This window comes from Danio rerio, chromosome 10 (genome assembly GCF_049306965.1).
Source record: "Danio rerio strain Tuebingen ecotype United States chromosome 10, GRCz12tu, whole genome shotgun sequence".
Lineage (NCBI taxonomy): Eukaryota > Metazoa > Chordata > Actinopteri > Cypriniformes > Danionidae > Danio > Danio rerio.
The window spans coordinates 34,174,011-34,201,827 of NC_133185.1; the positions used below are offsets into that span (position 1 = coordinate 34,174,011).

The window sequence follows — 27,817 nt, forward strand, 5'->3', positions numbered from 1 at the left end:
ACACACACACACACAGTATATAGTGAGAGAGAGAGAGAGGTGTGTGTGCGAGTGCATATATGTTCACCTATGTGTTTACCTATATATTAGTAAAATTATTAAAATCCCTAGCTGCTAGACAACATACATAAAAGTCAAATGTAAAAATATATATATTTTTTTACTTAAGAACAATCTTATAGAACAAGAAAATATATTGTACAAAAACAAAAATAAGACTAAACTGAACAGACAAAAAAAAAAGAAAGAAAGAAACGACACACCATTTTGTCATACATTTCCTTAATTTCCACTACAAAAAAATGACCTTGAAAATGTTTTAGGAAAAACATAATTGTTGTTTCGGATGTAGCTACTTAAAAATTTACAGTTTTTTTTTTTTTTTTCAAGCAAGTTTGGGAAAGTCTGGATGACATTTAACAACTCTCTTATTAAAAAAAAACTGATTCAGAGAGAGTGTAGATGCAGAAGGAAGGTTTTATACAAAATACAATAAAATTCCGTGTATAGCACGTGTGTTGGAATCAAAGGTTTTTGAATGTGACAGAGCGTGACCACGCCTCGCGCGCCCACGGGGGATGTGTGTGTGTCAAAACTAAAGAACCGCCTGTCTGGACAGTATTTCTAGATAAAGTTCGGAACCCATCGCAAGTTTATCAACAACATTTGAGCGCTTATTATGTGTTGACACAACCAGACGGGACCACACACCGGTAAACACACACGCCTTACTTTAAAGTTGGAGACTTCATTGGTTTGGCTCATATCAAGTGTCTATCAAATGGATTATTACAGTCCTCTGCTTCTTCAGATGATACAGTAAAACAGTGTTGGGAAATACTTCGGTCTCGCAGCCACACAAGGAAGATTAAGGTAAACTTTCTCGTGTCACTTTTCTAAGTTTTACCTTATAGGGTAGGCTGTTTAACAGTTTCCCGACGGTGAGTGGAGTTTTGCTGCAAGCTGTGACAGGGATGGGTTCAGTTTCAACAGGCGTTCATTGCATTATGTTGTTTTTATGTCTGGCGTTTTGTGTTTTTATCTGTGGAGCCACTGCGACTGTTTTCCCCATTTCCTGCTTATCTAATCTGTTAATTCTTGTAAAGCTATTTAGGAAAGAATGCTGAGTATTTTTTGTATAACCAGATCAAATGGTGATTAGTTACATACGTCCTGAAGGGCTCTTGGGGTTGTGAGATTGGAAAAGGAGAGTACTATATGTTTTGTGAAGTACTGAAACACACATTTTAAGTTTTAACACAAATACACAATTGATGTATTGACTTAATTTGTGTTCCCCAAATCCGCAGGCACACTTTAAGAGGTGGTATGTTCAGAAATATATCTCCTCACAGATGCAAATTAATAATGCTGGTGTTACGCACTACGTAGGCTATACAAAAAGCAGATGTTTAAAACCCTGTTAAAATGGTCTGTAACACAGTAAAACTGCACACCTGTAATAACACAAACCAGGTGTCATTTTTCTTTGTTATGGTACATGCCTCAAAGGGATGTGGAGTAAGCAAATAGTTAACCTGCATTATTCATGTTTGCCATGTGAGGATGATGCTAGTTCACCTCTATTTAGGCAATGACGCTTCACTAGAAATGTTATGATTTACAGTTCCTGTGATCATCCCAATGCTGTTGTCATGACATGCCTTTTTTAGAACCACTGGACACTTACATGTTTTGTAGTGGCATTTTGAAATCTGATTTATAATGAAAGAGATCATTTAGTGGTGTTTTTTTGAGGTCACATTTAAAATCTTAAGTGAGTAATTATTTAAAAATGACTGCACAGTATTTAGTTGAGCTAGTAAAACCATGTAAAGGCGTTTCTCAAGGAAATGACTCAATCAAGAAAATGACTCGGGAACAGGTTTTCTAAACTAGGAAAGTAACAACAAATTTCCTCTTTGGCTGGAATGTATCTTGGCTTTATCTGGAAAGCCAGATATGCCCCTGCAAGAATGTGATAGTCTGGTAGGAACTTGCTGCTGTTTATTTACATGGTGCATTAAATGTAACCTAAATGCATTCAAATATGCAGGCTGAATTTATCTGACGGGACAGAGGAAAGTCAGAAAATAGACATAAATAGAAAATAAACATCACATTTGTTTAGTTTAACCTTTTATAAAACATTTATAAGATATTTGAAATAGTTAGCTTTGCAATGAAAATTGTTTTATCATGTACACACTAAGATATTTCAAATCCATCTTCGGAATACGAAAAGTAGTATTAGCCAAAAATTAATTGATCCATTTTAATTTAATTTAAAAAATCATTGCAATCTTCCATGAAGACTTTTTTTTTAAAATGTTGCTACCGTAAACATGTCAAAATATTCATTTGGTTAAAGTGCATTGATAAGTACATCATTTGGACAACCTTGAATTAATTTTTTTCAATATTTTGCCATTTTTTTAACCATGAGATTTTAGTATTTCAAATAGTTGTATATGTGCATAAATGGAAATCCAATTTATTCAACTCAATAATAAAAAATAAAAAAAACTTGATTCTTATCACGGATTTTGCGGTCGAACGTCAAATTTGATTTTTTTTTTATCAAATCTGTGCAGTGGTGGAAAGAGTACTGAAAAATCATACTTAAGTAAAAGTACCATTACTTGCCTAAAAATGTAGTGCAAGTAGGGTAAAATGATCTGTTGTAAATATTACTCAAATTATGAGTAAATGTTTTCAAAAGTACTCATGAGTAGTGAGTATTACATTGTAAAAAGCTGATGCATTTACATGTAATTTGTGGATGTGTGTAAACGTAACTTTCTGTAGTGCATTTAGTCATTGCCCTGCAGGCACACATCATAAATTGTTAACATTAGGTTAGATTTAGGTTGTGATGTCAGATGACCAAAATTCAATGTCTAGCCAGTGACTAAGGACAATGTACTATTGATGTCCAATAACATCAGATGACTTTAATATTTTGTTGATTTCTGGTTCTGTTAAAAAGTGACCAAAATCCAACGTTGCCAAAATCTTTAACCAACTTCATATTAATGTTAAATGCTGACATTTATTTATTAAGTATGGCAACCAAAATCCAGCATCTGATAGTGGTAACATTCACACAGCGTCAAGCTGTAACATCATTAGACGTTGATATTTGGTTGATTTTAGGTTGGACGTTGGAGTTTGATATTGGGTTCTGACGTCAACTCAATTTTCATTTTCAAACAAAATGCAAAGTCCCCACGATGTTGGCCTACAACGTCAATCTGACGTCATTATGTGATTTACCTTCTATGTGCGATCTGATTCGACAGGAATCACAGGACTGATTTTTCTAATCCACGTAAAATAAAATAAAATAAAAGAGAAAATAAAAGTAGTGACTGCAGGTTGAAGGAAAGTAGTTTGAGTAAAAGTACAGATACAGCCCTAAAAATGTACTCAAGGGAATGTAAAAGTACACATTTTTAAAACTACTTAGTAAATTACAATTTCTAAGAAAAACTACTCAATTACAGTCATTTGAGGATTTGTAATTTGTTACTTTACATCACTGAATCTGAGAGATTTCTGTCCATGTACTGAAAGTTTCTTCACGTAAATATTTTGAAGCAAAATGGTCTTAAAAAATAAAAAAATAAAATAAAAATAAATAAATATATCTATATAAATATATACATATATATCTATATGTGTATATATATTTGAAATCAATATGAATCAAGCTAATTTAATCTGCTAAAAAGCCCTAATTGTTTTATATTATGGAGATTTTGAACTAGGCAGCACGGTGGCTAAGTGGTTAGCATGGTTGCTTCACAGCAAGAAGGTTGCTGGTTTAAATCCTGGATGGATGAGGAGGTTTTTCTGTGCTAAGTTTGGATGCTCTCCCTATGTCAGCATGGGCTTCCTCTGGGTGCTATGGTTTTTCCCAAAGTCCAAAAATATTCAGTATAGATTTTGAACTGTTTTAACAACAGGAGCTCAACCATACCTGCTTAAGATGTAAGAAAGAAAAAAAAACATTGGTTCCTGCAGAAGCTCAAATGAGCAGTCTAATTCTCTACGAACCTCATTTTTTCTTGAACATCAAGCAAGCAATGGGAGTTTCCATGAAGGACTTTGATTAATTGTGTTTAATTTAAACGTGTTTATCTTTCAAGCAATATATGTGTTCAAAAGAGTTGGATTAAACCAACTTTGTTCATATACATTTTCTTCACTCTTCCTAGCTCTGTCATTGTCTCTGTCTCTGTCTCTGTCTCTGTCTCTCTCTCTCTCTCTCTCTCTCTCTCTCTCTCTCTCTCTCTCTCTCTCTCTCTCTCTCTCTCTCTCTCTCTGTTTCTCTTTATGATTGTTTTGAAGGGTCAGACATTTTGGTGAATATACTTTAAAAGACAGACATCTCTTAGACTTAATAAAACACTCAATTGTGTTCCACAGATTGTGTTCCACAGATGATTGCATTTCTTATGGGTTAGGATGAGTCCATAAGCATTGCTAAATAATGACAGAATTCAAATTTTGTTGTGAATGAACACTTAAAAAAGCAATTTACACCTTTTCATTGGGCATTCCGTCCCAAAATATCACGATTCCACTTCCAGTTAAATGATTTACTGTTTTTTATTATTATTTTTTTTATAGGTTTCTAAACTGTTTTCTAAAAAAGCAGACTGTTCAAATTGATACCATTTGTGTGCTTCTACCTAATTTGAGTTAGGCTTAATTTGATTTGGGAAGAAAAGAGTCTTTGACTGTGCTCTTTGCTCTCAGAAACAGCCGGTACCCATATCCTCAGATAGTCATCTGACAATGCCCTGTCACATGTCCAGTGTTGAGCACATACTGTACAGTATAGGCCGGCACAGAAACGGAGAAACAATATCATTTTAAACGTGAAGCGAAGTGTTAATTTTAATCAAAACAGCCCTGTTTATGGGTTCAGTAGTAACAATTAGAATCAATGTGATTTCTTAATGGTCAAAATAATTTGCTGGGAAAGTCATAGGTCTTTATGTAGGTCTTTTATAGTGAGGTAAATATTTTGGCTATTAGCTGAAACTTCTTCTGTGTTTTTGGTACAGGTGCTACAGATCTCCTGATGCCCTTCATAAAGTGACTTATCAAGCATCAGCCTTCAAATTGCCCACAGTGATGTTCTTGCCATTTTCAGTGAACCATTCAGAGCTGATCTGAGCCTCATCTGTAAACATCACTTACCCTGAAGCCATTCATCATGATTGACCTTAGTCATCTAACAGAGGACGAGCAAGAGATGATCCTGGAAGTGTTGAAAAGAGATGCAGAGCTGAAGAAGTCAGACGAGCAAAGGATCAAGTGAGTTGAGGGAAAAGCTCCTTTGTGGATAAAGAGCGAATGATGAAACGGAATGAATAATTGAATCTTCCTGATTCAATTATAATCATGCGTAACTATTTATGAAAGCGATAGCCCATTTATCACTACAAGTTCTTTAGAGAGAAAGCATTTCTGGATTCCACAATTCCACTTTCATGTTAACAGAAACATGCCTTTTACTGTAGTGAGCGAATCTCATTTCTTTTGCAGCATATTTAGCATGACACACCAAATTTATCCATGTTGATTTCATGTGGGTGTAGAAATAACTGGAAGATTAGGGTTAGGATTGGCGAAGCAGTGGCGCAGTAGGTAGTGCTGTTGCCTCACAGCTAGAATGTCGCTGGGTTGCTGGTTCGAACCTCGGCTCAGTTGGCATTTCTGTGAGGAGTTTGCATGTTCTCCCTGCATTCGCGTGGGTTTCTTCCGGGTGCTCCGGTTTGCCCCACAGTCCAAAGACATGCTGCAGGTGAATTGGGTAGGCTAAATTGTCCATAGTGTATGAGTTTATGAATGTGTGAAATAGTTGTAATCATATGGACAAGTCTAAAACGGTTTGTTTCAAAGAGCTAACCCTGCAACCATACGGGACTAAGGCCAAAGAAGAAGAAGAAAATTAGGGTTAGGGTTATCCAAAAAAAACAAAGTTGTTGTTGATGATTTAACGCACAGTGTATTCAGCCTGATCAAAATAAATAAATTTATGTTTTATTAGTTTTGTGCTATTTGTACAAACTCTTACAAGATCAGTACGACTTAAAAAGCAGCAAATGTACCAAACTCCACCCCTAAACGCAACCTTTGGGCGATAAGCAAATCGTACAAAATTGTATAAATGAGATCATACGAATTAGCCACTAAATTAAAAAGTTACAAATTGCTGTAAGTTCGTATTCGTTTTTGCATGAGTAAATTATCTGTGAAACAGCCATATCAAACTTAGACAATAACTAAGGGCAACAATTTAAATATTTTACTATCTAAATGTCTATTAAAATATTTTCTTCTTTGTTTACGAATGCGATAACGCAAGTTGGGAAACTGTCCATTTAAATAAATGTTGTTGCGGTCATTGCTTTTGATTTAACACTGACTGTATATAATTATTTCTGCTTATTTATTCTACCTTTTTTTTTTGTATGGGAGTATTAAATTGTGGTTGCAAATTGAAATGATTTGAGGAAAAATGTACACATTTTGATTGCAGTTTTGATGTTTTCACTTGACCAGTAGTCCTTAACTTTCATCTTAAAATGCATTTTTACTTATATAGCTATAGTTATTTTTTGCAGCAGAAAAGACATTTTTAGCTTCCTAAAAAACCCTTCAGAGCATAGTTCTTAGAGGAACTATTTTAAAAGAATCATCAATTTAAAAGAATCATAAAGTAAAGAACATTTTTGTAAGTGTGAGGTCTGTTTTAAAAAGGTTGTCAAAGGATAAATAATAATAAATACATTAATAAACTGTCTAACAAAATGTATACATGTAGGCTTATAAACTCAAAAGTCATGCATCTAATCGAAGTGCATTATTTTAGTGTACATAAAACGTATCACTTAATTTAAAGTACCCAGCAAGTATTGTTTTGTTTTTGAAAGATGTCTAATAGATGTCTAAACATAGTCATCTCAGCTAAAACAAGGCTACATTTGGGCTGTCAGTGTAAATCTAATAAAGGTCTAGGAATAGGCCAAAACTAGTCTAGTCATCAAATAAACAGAAATGAATGACTACACATATAAAGTCTGTCTAATCTGTGTATTTGATGACTAGTCTAGTTTTGGAATATTCCTAGACGTCTATTAGATTTTCACTGACAGCTCAAGTTTAGCCTTGTTTTAGCCAAGATGTCTACGTTTAGATGTCTATTAGTCGTCTATTAATATATATATATATATATATATATATATATATATATATATATATATATATATATATATATATATATATATATATATATATATATATATATATATACAGTATATATATTTTTGCTGGGAAGTAAACTAGACATATACCATCATAAAGGGTTTATATTGCCCGCTTTCTCAAACCCTTAAATAAAAGTAAGAAAGAACCATGCTTTTTTAGTGTCTGGGTCATTAAATATTTTTCACAGAATGTTTAAAACTCATCCATGAGGATGTCACTACCGTATCACTGTTTATGATCTGTTTCTGTATAAGACAGTCATAAGAGTTTGTACATATATATAGGTAAAACAGAAATTTTGTTCTGTCCGTCTAGGCAGCTTCGTAAAACTGAGAGAGACAGAGGCAGGCTGAAGTATTTGACCGGGGAGTGGTTTTACGAAACAAAGTACCACAGACACAGAGACAGGATCCATGGCTCCGACATCATCAGAGCCTCCATGAAGAGGAAACCCGTGACGTTATGTAAGTGCTGCCAGCAGACAGAATCAGATACGATTTGCTCTGTTCACTTTCTCATTATTTCCATTGCATGGACCCCGTCCCTGATTAACACCTGATTTCAGTGTTTGTGTTTTTTCCTCTAATGAAAAATCACCCATGCATTATCATGTGGTAAGATGTGCAAATGCTATTTTGAGCTTAATCAATGTCTTTTATTGCAGTGGAGATTACTCAAAGGTGGTCAGAGAAGCCCAGTTCTGTTTATGGTCCGAAGAGAGATGTGTACATCCCTCCAGAGCTTTCAGGACTCATTGAGGATCCACAATCACACAATGATAGGTGGGCTTTTGGTGAGATGTATGTTTATGACTAAAAACATTCAAGTGTAAAGTTTCATCTGATTGAAATGCAGTGCAAAAAGCAATGGGATGTTTTTGATGGTGACACGGTGGCTCAGTGGTTAACACTGTCACCTCACAGCAAGAAGGTCACTGGTTTGAGTCCCAGCTGGCTCAGTTGGCATTTCTGTGTGGAGTTTGTATGTTCTTCTTGTGTTTGCGCGGGTTTCCTTCGAGTGCTTTGACCAGTCCAAAGACATGCGCTATAGGTGAATTGAATAAGCTAAATTGGCCGTAGTGTATGTGTGTGAATGAGTGTGTATGGATGTTTCCCAATACTGGGTTGCAGCTGGAATGGCATCCACTGTGTAAAACATATAGTATGTTAAATAAGTTAATGGTTCATTCCGCTGTGGCGGTCCCTGATGAAAAAGGGGATTAAGGCGAAGGAAAATAAATGAATGAATGTCGTTGATTTTCTTGCTTTTGTAATATACCTAAGATGGGATGTTTTGGAGAATGTGCTGTGACTACATTGTTATGCAATGAAGCATGCTGGGTATTATATTACCATTGTCAAAAAAAAAAAAAAAAAGTTTCTTAATCAGATGGGTGTGCTCATGAACCTACTTTTCATGCCATAGGCAAGATGAGACAACCATAAATCAAAACAAAACTACTAGCCGGTATTAATATAAGCACTTGACATGTCTGTATTTGTATTTAAGTTTGTCATCAGTAAGAATTTTTTCATATTTTTTTTCTGTCTCATGCTCAACCAGTGTACATTTATTTGATCAGCAGGCCAGCAGGAATTACTCCACTCTTCAGCGTCACATGATCATTTAGAAATGTGATGCTCAAGAAATGTTTTTTTATATATATTGTGCTGCTCAGTGGCTGGGAAAATATACACTACCGGTCAAAAGTTTTTATTTTTATTTGTTATTTTTATTAACTTTTATTTAATAATTTAAATTAAATTATTCTGTTCAGGCAGCATTTATTAAATACAAATAAAATTGTTTAATTGTTAAATACGTATTTATTAAATATTTATTTATTACTTACTGTTTGTAGTTTCAAATGACATTATTACTCCAGTCATTATTGCTTTTATTACTATTAGCATTAGTGATAATAATAATAATAATAATATTAATAATTAATATTGGAGTGATTTCTGATGGATCATATGACTCTGAAGACTAAAGTAATGAAGCAGAAAATTCATCATTAAAAATCACTGGGAAAAAAATACAAAATTAGATTATATACTACTTTTGAACAGTTGTTTTAAAGTGTAATTTTCACAATTTTACAAGTTTTACTGTAATTTTTATTTAATAAATGCAGCTTTGGGGAGCAGGAGATGCTTATTTTAAACATTGAAAAATCCTACTGACCCCAAACTTTTGACCAATAGTGTAAATTAACTCATAAAGGGTAGCTTATTATATTACTTTATTAAGTCACCCAATGCAGTAAAATTCTTGAATTTTTTTCAAACGTATTAAATTTGCCATTAAATTAATATTATTGTTGTTGTTTATTTGGACAAAATGTATTTAATTTAATTTAATTTAATTTAATTTAATTTAATTTAATTTAATTTAATTTAATTTAATTTAATTTAATTTAATTTAATTTAATTTAATTTAATTTAACATTTTAAAGATTAACACTATCGGTCAAAATTTTGGAGTCAGTTTTTCATGTTTCAAGGCAGCATTTATTAAACGTAGTAAAAAAAAGTTAAATTGTTAAATATGTATTAAAATTTGAAACAACTGCTTTCTGATTGTATGTAGTTTCAAATGAAATTATTATTCCAGTCATTATTGTTTTTATTACTATCACTGTTAATAATAATAATAACAAAAATAAATAATAGTAATAATAGTAATATATATATATTTTTGATAAACAGAAAGTTTAACAGAACTTTTTATTTGAAATAGAAATCTGTTTAACATCACAAATCTCTTTGTCATTTTAAATCAAAGTATCTTTATTTCAGGGAAAAAATGTTTTTAGTTATTTTTTTAATGAATATAAAATTGAACATTTTATTGAAGAAATAAAAGCACAAAAATCACGAAATAGAAGATTCTTCAAAATTACATTTCTGTTATCAGTACCAAGCATATGCTATTGTTGAATTTGATCAAAGGATTTTACAGCCTTTTCAACAAACCAACACTGCATCCGCCCATTAGCAAAGGCATGCGGCCGGAGTGATTCAGATCATACTGTCATCAACAGCCTTAATTCTGTGCTCATTAGCTTAAAGGGATATTTCTCCCAAAAATGAAAACAGACAAAAAATAATCTGTCAGCATTCTTAAATATATGCTTGTTATATAATAGGGGCAACAAAGTGACATAGTGGTTAGCACTGTCGCCTCACAACAAGAAGAAAGTCGCTGGTCAATTGCCATTTCTGTTTGGAGTTTACATGTTCTCCCATTGGTTCTCCCCTTGTTCTTGTGGGTTTTCTCCGAGTGCTCTGGTTTCCCCACAGACCAAAGACTTGTGCTATAAGTAAATTGAGTAAACTAAATTGGCCATTGTGTGTGTGTGTGTGTGTGTGTGTGTGTGTGGGGGGGGGGGGGGGTGTTTCCCAGTACTTAGTTGCAGCTGTAAAGGGCATCTGCTGTGTAAAACATATACTGGATAAGTGTGACGGTTCATTCCGCTGTTTAAAATATTAAAATATTGGACTCGTTTAAAATATAGACCAATCGCTCACTTTTTTAAATGTCTAATTATCTTGTTTAGTCACGTCCCTTTTCACAGTAATTTCGCAAGCTCAAACTCTAGTGTGGCTGCAGCTTTAGCAAAGGAAAATGAATGAATAAATGTTAAATAATACATTGGCTCAATATTTTAAAGGGTTAGTTCATCCAAAAAACAACAAAAAAATCTGTTATTAATTACTCACCCCAGTCTATCAAGACAATTGTTCATCTTCGAACACAAATTGAGCTATTTTAAATGAATTTGAGAGCTCCCTCATCCTCCTTAGACAGCAATGATCATGACTTTTAAAGTCCAGAAAAGGAAGCAAAGACATCATCAGTTACATTTTTTGTAACTTCAGTGCTTCAACCGTAGTTATGCAAAGCTCCAAGAACACTTTTAGGCACAAAAACTATTAACGTGACTTTGTTAACCTGTGTCCTCCACAGTAAATCACAGAGCATGTTTATTATGGGCAATACAACGCTTGCATGTTGCACTGCTGACTGTAATGGCAAAACATTATACATTAGTAAATGCGCACCAGACCTCAGAGGTCTTGTATTTCATCTAAAATATCTTAATTTGTGTTATGAAGATGAATGAAGTTCTCAGGGAACTGGAATGACATGAGGGTGAATAATTAACGACAGAGTTTTCGGTAACACTTTAATATAATTGTCCATTATTAGTTCAGGTTTGTTAATCTAGTTACATGAACAAACCATTAGTATTAGATTTATTAAGGTATTTATTCATCATTGTTAATGTTAGTTAGTTTTAAGTTAAAAAAGATTAGTTCATGTTAACTCACTCTGCATTACCTAATTTTAACAAGCACAACTTTGGATTTTAATAATGCATTAGTTCATGTTGATTGATTAATAAATGCTTTAAAAGATTTTTCATATTTTGTAAATGTTAATAAATACGTTTACTAATGGACCATTATTCTAAAGTGTTACAGAATTTTCATTTTTGAGCGAACTAATAATTTAAATATAATACTGATGACGGTTAAAATGCCAGAAGCTATTGACTTGCATTTTATTATTCACCAATGAACATTGTTTTAGCTAAAATCTTTAATGTTCTACCAAACAAGAAGAGTCACTTACATTTTGGATGACCTGAGTAAATGAATAGAAATAAATGTTAATTTGTTTTTAAATCTTTAACATTGCTTATTATGAATATGCATACGTATACGTCAAGAGAAACTTCGCCATCTGTCAGCATCGCCAGTTCAGAAGCACTTGTTTTTGAAATGTTCATGAATATGGCAGAGATTCAAGAGTAAACCTGTGATTATGTCGGTCTAATGTAATCTGTAGGGCAACCTTTTCCCATGTATCAGACAGAGGGCTTGGCAATGGAATCTGGAGTCTGTAAGCTGCTTCTGCGGTCAAATTTCACGTGCTGCTGTTTTTCCCTCTGTCTGACACCATGTAATGGCATTATACTGCAACAACGCATCATGGAATCAATCAAATGTTTTCCCCACTTAGTGTTTGTTAAGTCTTGTGACATGGCTTCAGGACTAGCACCATGAAGTATTGATGATGCAAATATATTGATTGCATTACACTGAACTGTTCAGAATCCACAAAGCTCTGAATGGCCTGGCATTTTGGTTAATATTTATTTTATATATACTCCTATCATCTGCATACAGGGTGGATGATGAATCCCAGCAGGAAACACAAAGACCTCAAGTCAAGGTACACTGCACAACAAAAAATCATCTTGGTGATTTTATTTTTAACATGCATATTACAGTTTGATTGATTACATGCAATTTGTCATTTAGCCCAGGCAGAATCCATTCAATATTTTCCGACTACAAAGAGATGAAGTTAAACCTATCAATGCAGTCAAGGAGGCTAAACAGACACCTGCTGAGGGTGAGTACTACTTCCTGTTTAATATCTCCATATATTAATTTGTATACCCCAGGAAGTAGAGTATACTCAATAAAAAGTCTAAATCAGTTTATGGTTATTAATAATAATAATAATAATAATAATAATCATTGTTATTGGTGACAAATTCAGACATTTTGATTATTGTATTTAATTCAATAAAATAACCAACTGATTAAAAATTGATTTGTTTTATTTCTACATATGATGTGGTGATACATCTAAAAAAATAGCACTTTGTGTTTTTTTTTTGCTGATTATTTCATTTAGTAAAGCTTAAAACTAACCAATGTGCTGCAGTGCTATTTTGTATTGCACTTCATTATATTAGGTTTTAATTTTTAAACCTTTAAAAGTTAATTAGTGATCTTATTCTTTGCTTTTGTATGTCTTTATAGGTTTTTGTTTAGTTTGAGTTAGGGTTGGGTGATGTCAACCAATTTGGCATCATACAATGTCTAATGTGAAACATCGCAATCATCGTCGTAGGCAGCGGTGAATTAATTATTTATGAATAATTAATTAATACATAACGAATTAATTATTTTATAGCCTACCGTTTGAACTACCTGACCCACATGGGCTTTATTTTACCCATAACCAAATTATAAATAAATAAAGTTACAGACAAATTATCATGTCAATCAATTTTTGGGACTGGCATGAATAGGCAGAGTGATCTGTGTCTTTATAATGGTTGGTAAAAAAAAAAGTGCACAACCAACAGTTTCTGAGTTTTTTGCTAAAATTACTAAGTACAAGCGTGAAACTGAAAGATTGAAGCAGTGTACTGATGCTGTGACACGTTACCTGATAGATTCAAAAGACCGAAGAGGCGTTAGATAGAGACAAGATTAATTAAATATCACATTTAACAATTATAGTGAGACGAGATCCAGCGGAACATCCCTAATAAACTGTCCGACGTGCACTGCTCTCTGGGGTTTTGTGCTTAAAGTACCTGCTGACTGCCTGGAGCTCAGACGTGCGCGTACGCTGCAGTTCATGCTTGTGTGTTTGTGTGTGTATGTGCAGGGGTGTAACAGACATTTTAAAAGTGGAAAAGGGGCAGGTAAATGGGATTCAAAAGTTTACGTTCATATAATTAATAATCACCTGTTTTTTAAATGGTCTGTCTCTAAAAGTAAGGGGGACGTATTTCCCGTCCTTCCCAGTTGCCTACACCCCTGTGTATGTTTGTGTGGTCACGGGATATGTGTTTTCAGAGGTATAGTGTGGAAGGAAGGCTTTTCAGAAATGCTAGATAAAACGCCAGTATGGATGTGTATCATTTTTATTCTAAAGTGCTATTTTAAAACTAAGACGTATTAGTGTAAACAAGGCCTAGGTGTGTACTTTTGGCGAGGGGGTTGCTGCTGCGACGGGGGAGGGGCGGAGGATTGCGATGTCAGCTCAGCATTACGATGTCTATCGGCCATTGGCGATGGACGGTGGCAGTCTATCGACCCAACCCTAGTTTAAGTCCTAGTTTGTTTCATATTTAAATAGAATAATAATTATGTATTAAAGGCAGTAACTTTTTTGTAAGGTTTTTTTATTTGTATTTTATTTTATTCTGCTGTTCATTTCAATTATTTAATTAAACTATTTTAATGGTTTTGGTTAAAAACATTGATTTGCAGTTTTACTGTAAAAATTCTGTACATTTTTATACCAGATTTGTACCAACTTTCAATTTTAAAAGGTTTCTCTGTGACTACATATGCAATGAATTTGGACCATGGATTTAATATTTTTACGATGATTTTGACACTATTCAGTCTAGTTATACTGTACATGAACTAACATGTGTGTGGATGTTCTGAAGAGCAAGAGGTCAGAACATATTTCTTGCAAGCACAGTAAGTTTTTTTGGCTGATTCCCATTGAGAACAGCATGCTGGGCTGTGGTGTTGGCTTGTCATGATCTGTGTTCTCTGCATAACATCTGAATGCTGTCTGCATGAATATATGTATTTTTATAACCTGTATTTGGTTGCAAGTTTGTATAATGTAGTGCGACATTTAGATTATTTTTTGAGAAACAAAACATTTTGGTTGCAGCTTTTTAAAAGTATTCTATGCTTTTGGGGATCATAAATACTAGCTTTGTAGGTTTTCAGGAAAGTATGAAATAACAAAACTATGATTGGTATTGAGAGTGATGTTTAGCATTTATTGTTGATACAAGAAATGTGAAAAAGTGGTAAAACAGTCTGGTTTGAAGATTTCTACTGAAATTTGAAACTGTTGTAGTGGTCAGGCTAACAGGCTTTATGGAGCTGCCAAACTTTAAGAAGATTATACAGAGAAGTATGTTGTTCTAAGTAGTTAAGCTGACACGCATGACTAGTCTGTACCTCATACACAGATGGTACATTTTTTAAAGACATTATTATTATTATTATTGAATAGTCAGCCAAGTTTAATTCTCATAAGTGCATAAAAGCTGTAAATATTTGGAATATGCCACAAATAAATAAGCTGTAACGTGTTAAAATATTACCTAGAACTAAGTCTTAATACTAAAATTATGGTATTTGTTTGCTTGCAAGCTTTCATCCAGTACATTCCATCTTTTTGCTATCCCATTAAAATGTCATCAATTAACAGATACTGTACTGTTATTGTACAGTATTGTAATTAAAATGCAAAAATGCATTCATTATGAAAATAAATTTCCTTTTTTATGCATGTATGTGTCTTTGCTCCTCCTTTTACTGCTTCATTGCCCAACTATTTGGTTATTTTCCAGAGCCTTTCCTCCCAGTTGAGAGCTACACACTCCATCACACTACTCTAAACACAGACAACACTGACACCCATATAATCACTCTCAAACCTGTGCCAAAAAAGAGACTGCTGCTGTATTCCAGCAAAGACTCATCCCTAGATACTGCCAACAGTGACAATGGAGTTAAACAGGTTGTGAACCCTGCTCCCAGAGGTATCCTGAAGCACAATGGCTCCAGCTATAGCTCCACTGACTCTCTGCGGCTTCACATTCCCAGCAACGATGGCAGCAGCAGCGGTCAGTCCTCTGCTACGGTCAGCCCCATCAGTCTGGAAACACCCATCAGCCCTCCACTTTCCCCCTGCTCATTGCACTCTGCGTCAGGGTGGTTAGATAGGAAACAGGTCCGCTTCTCTTCCATCATTGGGCCTATAGAGAGAGTGCAAGGAGAACACAGTTTGCTGGAAGAAGACTGGAGTCCACTGTCGGACCAGGAAAGAAGCTGTATCATTGAAAATGGTAACGTAGCTGTAAGCACAGGAAGTACATAAAGCCAGGAATTAGCACAACAACTTTAAACTTAACCAGTTCTTGTGGTCTACAAGTTGTTAAAATTGATATGATGAGCGTATAAGACAATTTGGTTATGGACTGGTAGATGTGTTGACCAACCAGAAACCAGAGTGGTTAGGTGATAAATGCTTAATCCAAAACCATTTTGGTTTGACACCCTAAATCCTTTCATTATAATCAAACTAAAGAAGTGTGAGTTAATCAGCCAACAAATTTATCAACTGATGATTCAGAACTTGCTAACACATTAACACACTCATACTAACTGCATGTGCTTGCACCTCATACATACAACACATGGCATCTAGCGTTTGCTTGTGTGTGTATATGTATGCATATTAATCAAAATAGTGATTGGTAAATAAGCACTGCAAGAAATTACCACTATCAGGGTGTTTATGGCAACATGATGTCTTCTGCTGTTGACAGGAATCATAATCAGAATTGTGTAATTTTAATGCAGCATTGTTTTGGAATTCACTGTTCTTGCTTGTATACGAGACTTTTAAATCTGTGATTGTCTGCAGGTCATCATGAGCCTCAGTCGTCACAGGTGTCCAATATCCACACGTCTACTGAAGAAGCAGGTAAGACCACTGAGTTGAGCACAGAAGTGAAGACTGATAAGGTTACAGTGGAAGAGGATCGCTCCATTTTAAAGGTATTTGACTGGTTTGGAAAAGGTTCTCGGGATGGAAAGCTAAAGGAGTTGCCAACCAAAAAAGAGTTGAATGAAGAGGAACCAAAACCTGATGAAAGTCTTGTAACAAAGTCAGATGATTCAGAGGCTCCAGATGTACACCTAAAGACCACTAAGCCAGTACCAAAGCCACGCAGGGGGCTTTTTGCAATGTTTTCGAGAGCAGAAAATAAAGACAAGAATCCTGAAGTTCAGGCATCAGAAAAAGCTAAATGTGAAACAGAAGCCAATGATAATATACTCGAGCAGATCTCTTTTCCTACAGAGAACAGGATGGCTGAAATATTACAGGATGAGAACAAACCAGACAAACTCTGTGAAGAACCTTCTCAACAAGAAAGGTTTGACCAAGATGAAGTATCAACGGGAAGACTGGTCAACCTGAAGTCATTCTGGGAAAGGGGGGACAGAGGACCTAAAATACTGAGCATGAAAAAAGAAGATGAGGAAGAAGAAAGTGAGACATCTCAGCTTAATGAAAATTATCATAACACAACACAGTCTGACATGTTGTCAGACTCCAGCACTAGCCTGTCGAAACCCAAACTCAGTGATCCAGAACCAGCTGATGTTGAATCTACATTAATTGGGTCTTCTTTGATCTCACCTAGAAGAACATCCAATGGTGTTGCCATATCCTTGCTTGAAGATGAAGAACCTTTTATTTTGGACAACCATAAGGCCTCTGAAAACTCAAGCAGTAAGCTACATACTCTTGTTGAGTATAATGCGCTAGACAGTGATCAACAAGAAGAATCAATCTGCAGGGATATATCTGACCTGAAGAAGGAAATCTCCACCCTCAAAATATCTATCAGTCAACATGAAGATAAAGTCTCGATTAATGATCTCAAATCCTTTTGGGAGAAAGAAAAAGGTGGTCTTAGAGTAATTGTAAGCTCTCAAACATGCACAGCCAATGTTAAAGACCCATCCCCCGAGCCATCTCCAAATCGTTCTTTAGGAAGACTGTCTGAACCTCAGTTTGACATCAGGTCAAACAACCCAAGTTCTCCGGACAGAAGAATTTTTAAAGAGTTTAATTTGATTGAGCAAAAACTGAAGATGGAAAAGGTTGAAGACAAACAAAGAAGTGAAAATACAGTGCCATTACAAGACCTTCAAGACATCAGAGGTAGGGTACCTCACATCATGCAGAATCTTTCTAATATTGAACAGTTTATTGCAGACCCACATTCCAGTCCAAGCCCACCATCATCTCCCCTCAGAAGTCTCTCTCCAAAAGGTCAACATGATAAGCCACACTACGCTGACATTTACCAACCAAAAGACAGAGATCAAACCAGAACGCCCAGTCCATTACGTCAATTTAAAGTACCTTGTAGAGATTCATATCCAAGCAAAGAGTCCACAAAGGATGGTTCCCCCTTAAAAACCTTTCCGATAGATATCAATCCAGCTAACACAAGTTCATGCTCTGTAAGGCTAAAACCAGGGCAAACCAGCATGTATACATCCCCTGAGCACCGCAGGAAGACTTCTGATGGAGGGAGTGATACAAGATCCATCCTAACCAAGGAACGAAAGCTGTCACTTGATTCCCTAACCCGGTTTTATATCCCCCTAAGTTTACACCATTACCTGGGCCTTCCTAAGAAGGCAGCCTTAAAAGAAACAGAACAGGTAAAGGCACAGGCAGGTGAAATGTTTGAACAGGTGCACCAAGGTGGAGTAAGCAATGAAAGCTCCCCTTCTCGACACTCCCTACTTGAATCGGAGGAGATCACCTTTGACTCCTCGGGGAGCTCCACACCTGAAGCCTGGTCAATCTCACATGCCAGTTCATACTGTGAGCTCACCTCTCCGTTTAGTTTTGCTCTAGTTTCAGTAGAAGAGGTGCTGATTGGTTGAGTGATTTTAGTGGAAGCAGGGTTTATGTCCTTAAAATAAGTACTCAGTGTGACCTAAGAAATATGTCCTACTTGGTACATTGCTCAAGATGCTCAGATTTGTAGATTTTATTAAATTCCTATCTATTGTTCTAGACAACACAAACTGCACATTCATAAATATTTAAGCCCTGCCTCTACGTAGTATTATTTTCAATCAGATGTTTTAGTAATCAAAAAAATTATCTTTGAAATCTTAGTTTTTTTTTTTTTTTAATTCGTGGTAAGTTTCATTTTATAACACTGTGGAAAACGTATATTCATTATATATATATATATATATATATATATATATATATATATATATATATATATATATATATATATATATATATACATATATATATATATATATACATATATATATATATATATATATATATATATATATATATACATATATATATATATATATATATATATATATATATATATATATATATATATATATATATATATATATATATATACACACACACACACACACAAAGTTGAAGTCAGAATTATTAGCCCCCATAGAATTTTTTTTCTTCTTTTAAATTTCTTTTCCAAATAATGATTATCAGAGCAAGGAAAATTTCAGAGTATGTCTGAAAATATTTTTTCTTCTAGGGAAAGTCTTATTTGGTTAATTTTGGCTTGAATAAAAGCAGTTTTTAATTTTTTAAACACCATTTTAGGGACAAAATTATTAGCCCCTTTAAGCTATATTTTCTTTCGATAGTCTACAGAACATACCATCGTTATACAATAACTTGCCTAATTACCCTAACCTGCCTAGTTAACCTAATTAACTTAATTAAGCCTTTAGATGTCATTTTAAGCTGTATAGAAGTGACTTGAAAAATATGTAGTACAAATATTATTTACTGTCATCATGACAAAGATAAAATAAATCCATTATTAGAAATGAGTTATTAAAACTATTATGTTTAAAAATGTGTTGAAAAAAAATCTTCTCTCCGTCAAACAGAAATTTGGGGAAAAAATAAACAAGCGGTCTAATAATTCAGGGGGGCTAATAATTCTGACTTCAACTGTGTATATATATATATATATATATATATATATATATATATATATATATATATATATATATATATATATATATATATATATATATACATATATACATATATGCATGTTCTCCTTGTGTTTGTGTGGGTTTCCTTTGGATGCTTCGGTTTCCCCAATAGCCCAAAGAGATGCCGTATAGGTGCATTGAATACGCTAAATTGGTCATAAGGTGTCTGTGTGAATGCGTAAAAAACATGCTGCTGGATAAGTTGGCGGTTCATTGACCCCTGATTAATACAGGGACTAAGCCAAAAAGAAAATTTATATATATATATATATATATATATATATATATATATATATATATATATATATATATATATATATATACTGTTTTAATTTTATATTTTATAATTACATTTTCATGGCGGTATATTCCGCTGTGGTGACCCCTGATAAATCAGGGACTTAGCAGAAGGATTGTGAGTGAGTTACATTTTCTTTTAATTAAATTAATGTACAGTATTTCTGCAGCTTTTAGGCCATTTTAAATTATGCACATTGTGTGTATATAGTACATTTAAAATCATCTAATAATCAAAAAGCTAATTGGTGTCATTTAAAGAGCCCCTATTCTGCTTTACAAAAGGTCATATTTTGCTTATGGGGGTCTCCAATAACAGGCTGATATGCATGCAAGGTCAAAAAACACTTCCATTTTCTTATTATATGCTATGCATTTATTTTTACCTAATTATCCCGATGACTCCCGTATGATTCGTTCAGCGATTCATTTATTCCTAAACCCCTCCTTAGCACAAAGCTGATCTGTGGTGATTGATCCGATGACCCAGTCTGTTGTAATTGGTCGACTGGGTTCAGCACGTGAGAACTGGACACCCTCATGAAGTAGCACACAGAGTATGTGAGAGCCCAATGTAGGAATGCAATAAAGCAATGCAGTTAAACACCAGGATATTGAGCTACTTTTAAACCTAAACTCAAGTAATAACAACGACACACATTCAGTATTAATCCACATAGTGGCAAATGTTTAACTATTAAAACTGACCAACCCGAACGTATCTAGGAACAGCTGATGGTAGCTATAGCAAAGACAAATGGCAGTAAGTTCTGAAACGCATTTAAATCGGTAAAGGAAGAAGCACTGTCACGTTTTCAACGTGGTTCTGGAGACAGAAGAAACTGGTCCATATGAAATAATTACTGAAAAAGTTCCTGTTAAAGCCTGACAAAGTCCCATACAGAATAATCTATGCTGCTCTTTCCTTTAATAGCACATGGCCAGCGAATCCCACGCTGCAGAATCCTAGGCAAATCAGAAAACTGACAGGAGCAAACACAGCTTTAAACCTTTATTCCCTGCAGCCGAATCTCCATCTGTCAGTGATCGTCATCTTCAAATCATGATCAGTCTCATGATCCCCCATGCTCCGCTTGTGTCTGAAGGGAAAGGCGCATTCATGTTTTACAGGAATCAGCACTTTATATTTGGTGATGTACTGTATCGACTCGTTCAAGCAAATGATCTAAACCTAACTCGATTCATTTATTCTACTCTTGAGTTGACTGTTTTGTTTAGGAATCAATAGTTTTAAACACGGTGCACTTTCAGATGTAAACCTCAGCTGCATGTTTTTACTCTCTTAGTGCTGTGTTACATAGTGCATGAAAGCTCATTTTCAAAAACCCATATTAGGGGCTCTTTAAATATGGAATTTTTAAATCAATCTAACTAATGTGATACACCATACTAACAGTTGTACAGTACCTAACATATCCCTAGACTTTTGCTTTTGTATGGTTTGGTTATTTTTTTAATATGGGCTGTGACAGGGGACAGTGAGGATGATGGCCCTTTCAAAGCAGCTCTGGAACGAGCCAATGCCAGACCCATCTCGATTTCCAAGAGTCTGGAGGATCTTGCATCCACACCTTCGCGTAAGCTTTCGTCATTTCCTGCAATCCGTTTTGTCGATCGTCTAATTCAAGATAATGTCAAATATGTTTTGGTCTTTGGAATCATACTTGCTGTTACAGACCCAGTTCAGCCCTATAAAAATGATGGACTCTTTCGCCCTCTGTTGGTCATTTCTTTAAATGTTTCAACGTCTTGTCCCCCAAAGTGTTTAATCACTATAGATACAGAAGGCTCTCTCTTTTTGTAGTCTGCTTTGTGTACTTCTTAATTAAACACAATTTTGTTTTTATATTTATCTAACAAAACATATGAACCAAGAAGAGAGATGGAAGACAGACCCAAGGAATGATGTTCGGATGAGTATGGAAAATGGTAATTGTTACATGTATTTCATAAAAAAAAAAATGTAATTAAAACAATTATTTCAGTACCTACATTTAAATGTTTGTCTATTAATGCCATTTGTATGAGCTAATGTTTCTTGAACGTAGAAGGTAAGCCCCGGACATTAAATTAGCATTAGGGACATTAAACATCCCTTTTATAGTTGACCCTTGGTATATCATGTATATTTTACCATCTGAAATGGCTAAGGGAATGCATTAACTAGCACATGAAAATTTGATGAGCACATGGATTAACGCCAATGATTAAAGGCGTTTTGCATCCCTGAATTTCGAATCTAATGGTTAGGCAGATCAAGTAACCAGATGCATTGCTATATGCAATAACAAATGTGCTCTGCAGAATTAACAATTATATACGCACTGTCCTTTAAGATCCGTTTTGTCCAGTAAAACAACCCAGAATGTAAGTTATGAGTTTTTTTTGTGTGTGTGTGTCTTAGTGTCTGCAGTCCCTCCCAACACCAAAACATCCTTCTCTGACCCAGAACAGGTGAAGATGATGAGTTTGTCTGTACCTGCATTAATGCAGCAAGAGGTAACATTTGAACCAAACCTCTAGAGCCTTCAACTACTAATGCTAATTCCACATCGGATTAGTTCTAAAAGATTTTAGACTTGCGTTTCACTAGCTTTCGAGAAACATCACCATCCACTGCCTTTTTAACCTGCATAAATGCTAACCATCTCCTGTTGTTTATGCATGTGGCTAATAGATGGAGTGCAGAAACAGTGACTGTGCTTCAGTGAGCAGTTTCTACAATGACAGACAGAGATCCTGCAACACTCCTTCTAATTTTAGCACTTGCTCTGAAGTGGCCTCCATGTCCTCTGTACGTGACCCCTGCCTTTAACTCAACCCAATGATGCTGAATAGAACTGAGATTGCGCTAATATTATGCAATTGATTCTACTTAATTTGTACAGACTATGGTAAAATGCTGTTGTGAATAGATTTCTTGACAGATCTGTGTGTTTGTGTGGGGTATGCATAGGTCACTGGCAGTGTAATGAGCATCTACAGTAGTGAGTTTGGTTATGTGGAGGTCAAAGGCACGGTCCAGTTCGCTATTCACTATGTGCAGAAACTGGGAGAGTTCCACATCTTTGTTGTGCAGTGTAAGGATCTCGCTGTGGCGGATGTTAAGAGGAATCGATCTGATCCGTAAGTATTGTAGAGGTAACAAAAATATATTCATAAAATAATATGATCTTCTCTCAGGGTATTTCTTTCTTTGATTGAACTTTAGATATGTTAAATGCTACCTGTTACCCGACAAAGCTAAATATGGAAAGAAAAAAACGTGTGTGAGAAAGAAGACACTGGATCCAACCTATAATGAAATCCTGCGGGTATGAGAAGATATCTAAGATTTGTTTCACTATGAATTGATCCAAGATGATCAAAGTTGTTATTTCTGCGCAGTTTAAGATCCCAATGGAGATGCTGAAAACCCAAAAACTGAACATTTCTGTTTGGCACAATGACACGTTTGGGCGGAACAGCTTTCTTGGAGAGGTTGAGGTTGATCTGGCTGAATGGGATTTCAATAACACACAGATGAATGAATATCTACTCAAAGGAAGGGTAAGGTGTCAATAATCAAAGTGTTTTGGGTCAAGATAACCTGCTTGAAACTGGTGGGCTGTAGGCCAGATCAGCATGTAGGATGATATTGTTGAATATAGAATATTTATTCCCTGATGACTCTGTGAACTGTAGATCTAAACAATTTTTTTTCTTACTTCAGGGAATAAGTTCACATTTGTTGTAAAGCTTTGACTAAAGTATTTCTTTTTTATGAACCCAGGTTCAAATTCCCACCAGCCCAAAACATTCTTTCGGTGGTGAAGAAATGAGTGCAGAGATTAAAGTCGCTCTGCGTTTTCTCCCGCAGACTACTCTAAGTAAGATGCTGATATTTACTATGCTGTTAAATTTATTTGACTTAAGCTGTTTACACCTGGTATTAAGAAGCATTTTGTCAAGCCTGAATATTTGGGTAAACATTGGCCTTAAACATTTTCCACTTGCTTTTGGCCACTTTGACCACACATTTGAAAGGATTTGCTTTGTGTAGTATAGACACTCATGTGGGCAAATGTTAAAACTGTTTTGTATATGCTAACCAGAAAGGATTTAATCTTTTATATCTTAAATCAAAAAGTCAAAAAACGACAAAGCACAATTCCTAATTCTAGCTCAAATGTATACAGTATGTGGTGTAGTTTTCTCAGCTGTCAAAGCAAAAACTAAAGTGTTCTGTGATGTTATCTGTTGATGCCTTTTCATGTGTAAATCGGCTAGCTTAATAATCAATATTAATTTAAAAAGTTACAAAAAATAGACATTTCTCCCCTTTCTGCTTAAGCTTTGATTATTCCAGCAGGCACAGGACATCAACATGACATCAGATTGATGTTTTACCCCAACGTCGTGGGGACGTTGCATTTTGGGTGGAAATGATAATTGGGTTGACGTCAGAACCCAACGTCAGACCGACAAGCAGACGTTGGATTTTGGTCACTTTCCAACGCAATCTAAAAACAACCAAATATCATCGTCTAATGATGTTACAGCTTGATGCTGTGTGAACGTTACCACTATAACGTCTATCAGACGTTGGATATTGGTCTCCATCTCGTCTCATTTTCCAATTTTCCGGGCTGGATCGCGGGGGGCAGCAGTCTTGGGAGAGAACCCCAGACTTCCATCTCCCCAGACATTTCCTGCAGCATCTCCAGGGGGGATCTCAAGGCGTTCCAGTCCACAAGTCCCTCCAGCGTGTCCTGGGTCCTCCCTGTGGGAAATGCCTTGAACACCTCCCTAAGTAGGTGTCCAGGTGGCATCCAAAACAGATGCTCGAGCCTCAGCTGACTTCTCTTGATGTGGGGGAGCAGCGGCTCTACTCTGAGCTTCTCCCGGGTGACAGAGCTCCTCACCCTATCTGTAAGGGTGCACCTTGCCACCCTGCCAAGGAAACTAATTTCGGCCGCTTGTATCCGAAATCTTGTCCTTTCGGTTATGACCCAAAGCTTATGACCAGAAGTGAGAATAAGAACTTAGATTGACCGGTAAATCAAGAGCTTTACCTTTGAGCGCTGCTCCTACAACACAATGGACTGATACATCAACCGAATTACTGCTGCTGCTGCACCAATCCGCCAGTCAGTCTCACGGTGTCCATACCTGACAAATTAATGCCAATATATGATGTCAATATGATGTTGACTTATGATGTTGGCTCGATAATTAATTTTGGTCACTTTCCAACACAACCTAAAATCAACCAAATATCAGCGTCATTTGACGTCATTATCAGACATCAAAATAACGTTGTCTTTAGACGCTGACTAGACATTGAATTTTGGTCACCTGACATCACAACCTAATATTAATGTCTTATGATGTTGTTTGCCTGCTGGGAAACAACATTTTAAATCAGGTGTAAACACGGTTTATAAATATGTTTCAGAAGCATCCGCCTTTCTCATAATATGCTTATTTTGTAGGTCACAAGAACAAGGGGAATGGTGAAGTGCAAATATGGGTGAAGGAATGCAAGAATCTGCCTATTTCCAGAGGCGTTGCCATCGACCCCTTTGTCAAATGGTATTCATAGCTGTTTTATTTTTGTGTACAAGCCTTTAAGTCAAGTCAAATCTAAGTAACTTTTATTTAAATAGCGCTTTATACAATGTACTTTGTGTCAAAGCCACTTTACAAGAATGAATGGGAATGCATAACAAAGTTTTACTGTGTGGGACATATTTAACATATCAGGCAGGTTGCAGAATAGTACTGTAATTCCAGCCCGATCTCCTGAAAAAAACGTAAGTATTTAACGTTTTGTCAGTTTAGTCGCTAATTCGTACGATTTTGTACGAGTTGAGTCATACGAAATTGTACGATTTTAAAAAGGAGGCGTGGCACCCATCTCTGCCACTAAACCCAACCGTCATAGGGTGATGAGCAAATCGTACTAAATTGTATGAATTATATTGTACCAATTCATACAAATTAGCCACTAAAACAAAAAGTTGTGAATTGCCGTGAGGTTGCGTTGGTAATTCTAGTTCATTCTAAAAAAAATTCAGTTAAGTTTAGTATAAATGTCAGTGTTGAATGAGGATCCACTAAAGGGCAGCTCTACCAACTACAACCAAGCAAGCCATTGAAGTACTAGAGCTCATTTGTGCGAATTCTTACTTTTCAGTGCAATCCTCCCAGAGAACAACAGGAAAAGCCGTCAGAAGACCAGAGTGTTGAAGAGGGCTCCAAACCCAGTGTTTAACCACACCATGGTTTATGATGGCTTCGGGCATGACGACCTTAAAGACATCTGTGTGGAGCTTACGGTGTGGGATCATGACAGACTGAACAACCACTTCATTGGGGGTATCAGACTTGGACCTGGAACAGGTAAATAAAGGGCCAATTAAAAACATTTTTCTGAAAATAATGGTCAGCCTAATTTTCAGTTTTACCTCATTTCAGGTAAAAGTTATGGCAGTGAAGTAAACTGGATGGACTCTAACGTTGCTGAAGCAGCCCTGTGGGAGAGAATGGTGCAAACTCAAAATGAATGGGTGGAAGATACATTACCTTTGAGAATGATGGTCATGGCAAGAATGTCTAGATAGTAAGAAACCGAGGACACCTTTGAACAAACACATCAAAACAAACATGAACATGAAGAATTCAGTATGTAGAAAAACTATATATGTAATGTTTAATATATAGAAACTAACGTGATGTTTTCTTGACCTTTTGTATGAGGAAGTCAAAGAGAATGAAATTATTATATGCCTGTTATTGTAAAGTATGTGGGATTTATGTCTTAATAAAACTTAATAAAAATGTTAATATTCTGGAAAAAAGTTATGTTGGTTTGTGAATGGGCTCTGTGCACAGCTAGAGTTTTAAAGTCAAAGATAAACTTCCTGTGAAAGCTAAATGTGACTATTTTCTATTTGACAAGGTTGTTTTTACAGCATCGATGTTGTAATGTAATTTCAATACATTCAGGTAAATAGACTTAAGCAATTATTTAGTTGTTCAAGCGTAAAATGCGATGAAAGACCATGTAACCACTGGAGCTCACAACAGCAACAGGCTAGCGCAGAAATTTCATTGAAAATACTGAGGTAAAATAAGCATGTCATTAATTCTCTTGTCGGCTTAGTCCCTTATTAATCCGAGGTCGCCACAGCGGAATTAACTGCCAACCTATCCAGCAAGTTTTTACGCAGCCGAGGTTCTAACCAGCGACCCAGCGACCTTCTTGCTGTGAGGCGACAGCACTACCTACTCCGCCACTGCCTCACCTAAGTATGTCATATTTATATTATTTTAAGACATGTCAGAGGGAAATGGAATTTAATGCAGTGCTTCTTGTCCGATCTGAGACCCACTTCATATTGTATTTCTAACAGGCAGAGAAGATTACTTATTTTTAAATGTGACAATTTTGTAATGGAAAGAAAGCTTACTGGAAGCCATTGGGCTGGCTGGCTGAAAATTAAAATTCTGTGTGCATATAGCCTATTACTTAATTAATATCCTAAGACACTTTATTGAATTTTGTTAATTTAAATTTTCCAAATGCCGCAAAAAAATTTACATGAATAACATGTGACCCATGAAAGTCCTTTAAAAAAGCATAAAAACACATTGGGATTGCATCAGCAACAGTAAGTCTTTTGGGCTAAGAGGAATTCCTTGCTTAATGTAAAATTCAGATTAGCTACAAAGTAAACCACTATGATTAAAAGGTTGAGACAAAAAAAAACTATCATTTTAAAGCA

At 35.4% G+C, this 27,817-nt stretch overlaps 1 protein-coding gene across 50 annotated transcripts; it reads left to right on the plus strand.

Moving 5' to 3' along the window:
- Nucleotides 1-616: 616 nt before the first annotated feature.
- sytl2a (synaptotagmin-like 2a) lies at nt 617-26,894 on the plus strand. Of its 50 annotated transcripts, none has more exons than XM_009305474.4 (20): nt 617-713; nt 812-873; nt 5,076-5,328; nt 7,600-7,748; nt 7,949-8,066; nt 12,483-12,528; nt 12,618-12,711; nt 15,485-15,982; nt 16,564-18,546; nt 21,521-21,625; nt 21,924-21,977; nt 22,453-22,547; nt 22,726-22,842; nt 23,005-23,174; nt 23,260-23,362; nt 23,436-23,597; nt 23,821-23,917; nt 25,523-25,622; nt 26,227-26,432; nt 26,508-26,894. In XM_009305474.4, exons 3-20 carry the CDS (start codon nt 5,228-5,230, stop codon nt 26,651-26,653), a joined length of 4,344 nt encoding a protein of 1,447 aa, XP_009303749.1. In that variant the 5' UTR covers nt 617-713; nt 812-873; nt 5,076-5,227; the 3' UTR covers nt 26,654-26,894. The 50 variants fall into 50 exon arrangements, with proteins under 50 accessions (XP_009303749.1, XP_073771040.1, XP_073771042.1 ...); XM_073914939.1 differs by having other exon boundaries at nt 16,564-16,623; XM_073914941.1 differs by having other exon boundaries at nt 16,564-16,623; nt 21,927-21,977.
- The last annotated feature ends 923 nt before the right edge of the window (nt 26,895-27,817 follow it).